The sequence below is a fragment of the Carcharodon carcharias genome, chromosome 2, assembly GCF_017639515.1.
Source record: "Carcharodon carcharias isolate sCarCar2 chromosome 2, sCarCar2.pri, whole genome shotgun sequence".
NCBI lineage: Eukaryota > Metazoa > Chordata > Chondrichthyes > Lamniformes > Lamnidae > Carcharodon > Carcharodon carcharias.
The window spans coordinates 218722848-218731639 of NC_054468.1; the positions used below are offsets into that span (position 1 = coordinate 218722848).

General features: G+C 41.9%; 1 protein-coding gene across 2 annotated transcripts in view; it reads right to left on the minus strand.

Annotated features, from left to right (window-relative positions):
- Window positions 1-8412, minus strand: part of si:ch211-57i17.1 (uncharacterized protein LOC565010 homolog) — a 172116-nt gene extending 163704 nt beyond the window's left edge. For both annotated transcript variants that reach the window (XM_041182745.1, XM_041182744.1), the window contains exon 1: window positions 8066-8412. In XM_041182745.1, coding sequence (XP_041038679.1) covers window positions 8066-8400 — 335 coding nt within the window. In that variant the 5' untranslated portion in view covers window positions 8401-8412. The remainder of the gene's footprint in view (window positions 1-8065) is intronic.
- Between the last annotated feature and the right edge of the window lie 380 nt (window positions 8413-8792).

The window sequence follows — 8792 nt, forward strand, 5'->3', positions numbered from 1 at the left end:
TGCTGAAAAATCCCTTAAAATAAACAAGGTTCATATTCAAGATATCCTGAAGTTATTTTAAGTCTGTAATCTTTTATCAGGTGCTTTTTCAAGCTTAGCTCTTGGCAACAATCTTTTCATTTTTGTCCTCCCACCAATGAGATTACTGCCTTATAGTAGTCACTCCCAATTATCCATTTTACATAATAGAAAATAGATTTTCACAACTCATCAGTAAAAGGGAACAATGCAGGTTATATCACCCAATCTGGTATCCCTTCAGATCCTCAAAAGTACAGCTATTTTATTTGCAAACTAAAATCAGAAAGTAACCACAAGGAAACTAGATTACAATGTAAGAATAACATTGCTATATACAACTGATAGTAAAGGATAGTAAAGGATATGATAGCACAGTATTTTGAAGATTCAACATTATCGCATGGAACAGAAGGCTTCAGTCTGAACCCAGGGTTCCCCATACAATAAATTTACAATCTTAGCATGGCATCAGGTGAATTAACGCAGCCCCAAAGTACTTTACGTACCATGCTGGCTACAATTTGTATGAAGAGTGAAAGTGACTTCAAAGATAAGTAGATTCAGCCATTAAAATGATGCCAGATAGACCCTGGTTTACAAAACATGGCAATCAGGCTGAAGCGCTTTCTGCAAATGAAGAACATAAGAAATCTAATTTTGGACAAGTGAAGCTGTTGATTAGTCTACATGGTATCTAACCATAATTCCAAATTTTAACAAAAGGCATACCTCTCATGATAAACAAGTAGATCATAAGATAAGACATAGTAATCACAAAGATTTTGCAATGCAGCACAACCAGATGTGTGTCAATATGGTTCTTAAGCGCATGCAATTTGATGTCCAGGAAGAAAAATTGTAATGGGATGTTGAGCTGGGGAAGTGTAGAACAGCTGCATCAAAAATAAACATTGGAAAGCTTAATGGAATTTCACAAATCCATTTTGCTGCTCTGAATAAATCACTGGGCAGTCCTGGCTCCTAAAACTGACCTCACAGATTCACAGTACTGCAATGAAAGACCTTGAATTCTTTTTCTTTAATGAAAATACTGCTCTGAATATTAATGACTCCTTTAATGAAACTCCTGGGGATCATTCTTACGTCAAAAAACAACCCATTTTTAAATAGGATTTTAAAAAAGCAGAATCTAGAGAATTAACTCCTTTAATTCTTCTTCTCCCCATACCACATTCTAATTGGAAAATAAAATAAGATACATCACCCATAACAAATTGAAAAAAAATGCTAGCAACATACAGGACACAGCAGTCCTGACCTCTTTAAAATCACAGAACTGGGGAAAGCATTAAGGGGCCAGAAATGTGGCAAAGCAGTGGGATATGACAACATCGTACCAGAACAACTTGGCCCCCATGCTCAGGCTTGAATGACTCATTTCTACACAAGAATCATCAGTTCAAACTCACTCCCAAAAGTGTGGCGTATGGCAAAAATCATTACCATTTCAAAGCCTGGAAAAGGTCTCACATTATTGGCCAGCAATCGAGCGATTTCACTCCTTTCTGTGTTGTTTAAGATCTTTGAGTGTCTTATACTACAACGCATATCTCCAGGAGTAGAGACCATCCTTAATGTCAACTGGACTGACTTCCTTAAGGGATACAGCATATGTGATCAAGTTCTAGCACTTACCACCTACATCGAAAATGGTTTCCAGAAGAACTTGAAGGCAGACATTATGATCCTAGGCCTCAAAGCTACCTGCAATACAGTGTGGCACACTGACCTGCTCCTGAAGCTGTCCAGAGTGAACAAAGAACAAAGAAAAGTACAGCACAGGAACAGGCCCTTCTGCCCTCCAAGCCTGCGCCGATCATATTGCCCATCAACTAAAACATTTTGCACTTCCGGGGTCCGTATCCCTCTATTCCCATCTTATTCATGTATTTGTCAAGCGGCCTCTTAAACACCACTATCGTACCTGCTTCCACCACCTCCTCTGGCAGCGAATTCCAGACACTCACTACCCTCTGCGTAAAAAACTTGCCCTGCACATCTCCTCTATAGTTTTCTCCTCTAATCTTAAATCTATGTCCCCTAGTAATCGACTCTTCCACTCTGGGTAAAAGCTTCTGACTATCTACTCTGTCCATGCCACTCATAATTTTGTAAACTTCTATCAAATCGCCCCTCAATCTCTGTCGCTCTAGTGAGAACAATCCGAGTTTCTCCAACCTCTCCTCATAGCTAATAACCTCCAGACCAGGCAGCATCCTGGTAAACCTCCTCTGCACCCTCTCCAACACCTCCATATCCTTCTGGTAATGTGGTGACCAGAATTGCATGCAATATTCCAAGTGTGGCCTAACCAAGGTTCTATACAGTTGCAGCATGACTTCCCAGCTTTTATGCTCAATACCCGTGCCAATGAAGGCAAGCATGCCATATGCCTTCCTGACTACCTTCATTGCCTCCACCTGCATTGCCACTTTCAGTGACTTGTGGACCTGTACACCCAGATCCCTCTGCCCGTTGATGCACTTAAGGGTTCTGCCATTTACTGTATAATTCCTGCCTGTATTAAATCTTCCAAAATGAATTACCTCGCATTTGTCCGGATTAAACTCCATCTGCCATTTCTCCGCCCAAGTCTCCAACCGATCTAAATCTCGTTGTATTCTTTGACAATCCTCTTCATTATCTGCAACTCCTCCAGCCTTAGTGTTGTCTGCAAACTAACTAATTAGCCCAGTTACATTTTCCTCCAAATCATTTATGTATACTACAAACAGCAAAGGTCCCAGCACTGATCCCTACGGAACTCCACTAGTCACAGCTCTCCATTCAGAAAAGCACCCTTCCACTGCTACCCTTTGTCTTCTATGACCAAGCCAATTCTGTATCCATCTTGCCAGCTCACCTCTGATCCCGTGTGACTTTACCTTCTGTACCAGTCTGTCATGAGGGACCTTGTCAAAGGCCTTACTGAAATCCACGTATATAACATCCACTGCCCTTCCATCGTCGATCATCTTTGTCACTTCCTCAAAAAACTCGATCAAGTTAGTGAGACACAACCTCCCCTTCACAAAACCATGCTGCCTCTCATTAATATGCCCATTTGCTTCCAAATGGTAGTAAATCCTGTCACGAAGAATCTTCTCCAATAATTTCCCTACCACTGATGTAAGGCTCACTGGCCTGTAATTTCCTGGATTATCCCTGCTACCCTTCTTAAACAACGGAACAACATTGGCCATTCTCCAGTCCTCTGAGACCTCACCCGTAACCAGTGAGGATACAAAGATTTCTGTCAAGGCCCCAGCAATCTCCTCCCTTGCCTCCCTCAGTACTCTGGGGTAGATCCCATCTGGCTCTGGGGACTTATCCACCTTAATATTCTTCAAGACACCTAACACCTCCTCTTTTTTGATCTCAACATGACCTGTGCTTCTAACCTTGGTCGGGATGGTTGTCGAAACACTCCTTTGCAACAGACGATTCTGGGTCCACTTGGACAAGAGAGGTGCTTGGAAAAACTGGCCAACAGATTACCACAGGCTCAGTGCTAGCTCCAATTCCTCAACATATATACAAATAACCACATCCAGCAAGTTCATTTATGCTGAAGCCATCTGTAGTGCCACCCAAGCTCCATTCTTCTGCCATAACGAAGATGTTAAAAAGTTGACGGACGATTGCAACACATGGTACCTCACACTGAATCCCTCTAAAACCATATCCAGTGTATTCCATCTCCACAATGCCAGTGCCAAAAAAGAATTACAATCTAAATGAATGGCCAGAAACTAAAGCATGATCCTAACCCAACATTCTTGGAAGTGACTCTGGATAAGACTCTGTCCTTCTGAGAACATCTGAAGAAAACAGCAGCAAAGCTCAAAACCAGAAACAATCTACTAACCAAACTTGCTACATGGGGTACAGCTGCCACAACACTCCAGCCATCAGCATTTTCCCCATCATGCTCCTTAGCATAGTGCTATGCACCTGTCTGGCAAAATGCTCCTTTGCAACCGACGATTCTGAATCCACCTTGGACAAGAGAGAAGTGCATGGAGAAACTGGCCAACAGATTATCATAGGTTTAGCGCTAGCTCCAACCCTGTTCAGCTGAGGGTTTGGCAAAAGTATTCACATCACATCTTGTTGGCACTCAACTGAATGCAACAATGCACATAACTGGAACCCTCCACTCAACACCTGGCTACCTGTCCTCACAAATGTCACTCTCCAAACATCTGCCAATTGACAAAAACCCGCAAGCAGGCTGAAACTCGCCGCAACTCATTTACCACTCCATGATGATCTGTTCAACCCACCTACTGAGTGTCTTTTTCTTAAAGTTTCAGCTCAGGATGTGGTGTTTTGCCTATGTTTTTGTAAGTTTTAACCAAGTCACGGTGACTGTGTTGCGTACTGGGAATAGGTTATTTTAAATTTTGGGTTTTGTACTGAGGGGTTGTGGGTGATTCAATAAAGCAATCGTGAATCATCAGAAGAAACTTGTCTCATTGGCATTCTGTTCAAGCCATACACTCGTGAATCTGGTGTCACAATCTTGAGTGTGGGGAGGGTCTCTGAGGAAAAAGGGGAACTCCTACAACTATGATCCTGATTTCGAGCTTGTAAGAAAAATCTGTCTTTTCCTCATTAGCAACTGGACATTACACAATAGATTTCACCTTCAAGGTATTCGGCAAAATTTAATAAAATACGGCAAGTTTACTAGAAATAGAAGTTATCAACTACAGCTAGCGAAAGGAAATCCTCAAACTTTCCCTAGCCACCTGTGCTGTGACCTCTACTAACATCATTTTGCTGCTGCTTATATATACTCGCAGGAGACTGAGGCATTCTGCCATAGGACTGCAGCTAAGAACTCCCAGTTCTCAAGTGCTGGCATAATACCATGTAGCAAGTAAAATCTTTGTCATCACAGTCAATTGAAATGATTTTCAGATTTATTGGTAATAAAACTAGCATTCTGTTATATTAAAAAGACCAAGGGCATAAATCAAATTCTTCATTAAGATTATTTTTAAAAATTCTTACCATTATCTAGCTCATACATTCCTCCAGAAAAGGGAGATTAGGCTTAACTGACTTGGATGGTACTATAATCACGGTATTAACAAAACTACCAGATAAATTTCTTTTAAATATGAAATTCATGCCTGCTAATCTAACAGGACTCTTCTTTAAAAATACGATAGAACAGGCGCTCTACACTTGCCACATTCTCATACGGGTACAGATTTATCACATTACACAAGCATTGCACGACCCATGGCAAACATTCATAAATAAGTTGTAATACCTCAGGATCATGTGGAGAATGGAAAGCTCAACTGTCGGGGCCCATTTAAAACAAAGTCCCTCTAAAGAGCATTATACGTAAAGACCTGTAAAGCAATCTTAAATTAAGCAAATTCTAAAAATTATACCATGTCAGCAAATTTGCACGGTCAAATATGAAGGGAGACAGAATATCTGTTTATACTCTCCTTCCACAAACAGAATGTATTAATTCAACAGTTTTCATTATGCAACATTAAGTTATTAACACTGAAGAACTGAGCATCTGATGAACCTTAATTTCAACATGGATGCAGGGAAGAGGAAGACCACAGAAGATGATATATTTGAAATTTATAAGGTAAAAGAGAGGGAAGTTCATTCAAGAAAGAATGGCCATAGCTTTAGTATCCACAAAATACAGAAAGGTAAGAAAGGTTGAAAGCTAAAAAAAATTACAGGTTTGCATTTAAATAGTACTTTACCACATCTCAACATTTCTAAGCACTTTACATGCAATATATCATAGAAGGTTGTGTAATTCTGCTTAAAAAGAAAGCCGCTGTTTGTTGGTGCCAACTTTAGCATTGGAAAGACTTGTTTCATAGTTCACATAGATGGCCTCCAAAACTATTGTTATACAAGGAATGAGGTAGATAGCTCTTAAGGGCCAGCAATGTCTTGATGGCTTAGACAATTTCCTGTACAGAAAGATCTTAAGATTCTAGTTTCAGGTCTGCACATCTGCAATTTTTTGGATTTTCCCGAAGTTTTTCATTTACATTGATATGATTCCTTTTTCAATTTTCAGTTATTTGTATTGTAATGTATTCACAGATCTATAAGACAAGGCAGATTATATGTAACTAAGGGGTGTGGAAGACTAAAACATTAGTGAAAATAAGTATATATAAGTGACTATGAGAGAAAAACAAGAGCTATTAAAGTATTATGTCAAGAAACTTGGATAACAGACAACTCCTGGGATTGAAAATTAAAAAACACAGCCAATTCTCACTTCTGACCAAGTACATACTGGCCACCATCTACACCTTTAAAAACAATTATAAGATAAAAATTGAATAAATTAGTAAGAACTATTTGATAGAAACAGAGAGTACATGAGATACAGCAACAAAGGAGATACAGAACATGGAGAGCAGCAAGAAAAAACTCTGATGCAAAAATCAACTAATGTGTGCAAGAAACAGAAGGGAAGGAGAACAAAGGGAAAACCAAACTGAACCAGAAGAGAATCACAGAAAATCCACTAATTTTATAAAAATACGCAATTTAGAAAGTTCCTTGGATGATTTGAGATGAGATTCAATTAAATGGATAATGGCACCTGAAGTGAGCATTAGACTCAATATATTAATTCCTTTGTGATAACAATTATTTAGAATCTTCAAGGAGATATTTTACAAACCAAAATAATGCAAATTAGGCACATAATATACTGTATGATTGTTAACGAGAAATTAAACGTGTGAAACATTAATCAGCTAGACCCCTGATTTTAATAATCTGAAAATGACGACTGGATAGCTAATAAACTTAACTCATAATTTGAACCATTTATTGACAACATACCACAATACTACTTTTACAACTATCAGTGGCATACATGGTCCAACATTTTGCTTTACAGTGCACCATCATCAATATCAGTAGCTCTCTTTAAAATATAGAAGCTACTAGTATGTTGGAGTACTGATCACTTGCTGCAGAGATGCAGTTCAACCATCACCTTCAGAAATAACCCACACAATAGCAACAGCTCAATGCTGTCAAAGCACAACGACAAAGGTGCATCTGCCTAATGCTTACTACAATATAGGAGCAAGGTTTGTATTTTCATTTCAGCTTAAACATAGTATCTTGACATTGCTACTGGCTATTCCAATTGTCACAGAAAATTCTATGGGCTCGTACTCTTTCAGACTGCAGATTACTCTGAATACTCAAGGCTACCGATTTTGATGAGGATATATATATATATATATATATGACTTTCCAAATTCGTAAGTCCCATCAAATAAGTAACACATATAGCTACAATGCATTATAATTAGACATTTCCAGAGCAAAACCAGGAGCACTGAATTTTAACTATGCTGGCATTATGACAATACATTGCTACCCAGGGGCATAAATTGCCTGCAGTATGGTGGTGCATGCAATTTACCCAAAGATCAAAGCACAACAGACTCTCCCTTACATTTCAATACAAATTAAGCGGTCAGCTGTGTCTACACGTTATGAAAACTCTTTTAAACATTTCCAGTACCGTCAATGAGCTCTGTATATTCCGGATTGATGAATGCTTTTTGCATAAAAGTTTGATGCTGCAGTGAGAAGGGTGCACTCGAAAAAAAAAACGCAAAAAAAAGTCGTACAATGTAGGAATTTTAAGGAGGGAGAAGCAATGCCTGTTGGAAGTCTGAATTGCAAACAAACAAAAAAAAATATCGATCTGGTAAACACGTTTGCAACATCAGGAAACAGAAAGGAGAGAGGTCTGCAGAAAGAGAAAGGTTCCCCAGCAAACGTGTGAGGCTATGAACTGTCAAGCTATGGCGCACTGGGACATGACACTGCAGCAGCCAGACCTCAAGTGCCAACGGGACAAAGTTTCCACCGCCCGTCTTCATTCGGAAGCTGCAGAGCGCCGCCGGAGACAAACTCGACTCGACCCTAACCCGGGGGGGGGGGAGCTGCCCGTACACCCTTCGCCCCCTTTTTCCTGCAGCTTACTCACTCGTCGTCTCTCATGATGCTTTCCTCGGAGATGGGCTTGACCGGGGCGATGTTCTCCGTGTTGGTGTTGTAGTTCCGAAAACACACCGTCAGCTTCTCGTCGAAGTCGTTGACCAGGTCCTCCATCGACTTGAAGCTCACGATCTCCCCGGAGAAGTTGTCCAGCTCGGAGAAATCCTCCAGGCTGTGCTCCAGCGCCCCGCAGCCGCCGACGGCGGTGCTGGTGCCAGCGATGCCGTTGGAGTTCACCTGGTCCAGCTGGTAAGTAGCCGGCGGCGCTCTGAACTCGTTGAAATCCTGCCAGTCCTCATCGAACTGCGCTAAGGGAGCCGCCATGATCGCGGTGGGGTGGGGGGTGGGGGTGGGGGGGGGGGGGGTGTTCCAGCGGTTCCCTCAGCCTGTTCTCTCTCTCTCTCTCTCTGGCTGACAACACAGCGGCCAGCGCGCCTGCGCACCAACCGCCGTGGGTCCGGTGGGGGGCGCGGGCGCGGGCGGGGGCGGGGCCGGATGCATGCGCGCGCGCGCGCACTCCATGGCGTTGTGGCCTCACACGCTCGGCATTTTCGAATAGAGCGCGTGCTCAGGCCATCGCACTCACGGGCTCCGCCCACCTGGCCGTGGACTCACCCGCTCGCCGGCCGAACCATTCGCTCTGCCTGACGTGCGCAATGGTGCGTGTGCGTGTGCGTGTACAGGAGATGCGTGCGCGTCGCACGCCACAGGGCGAG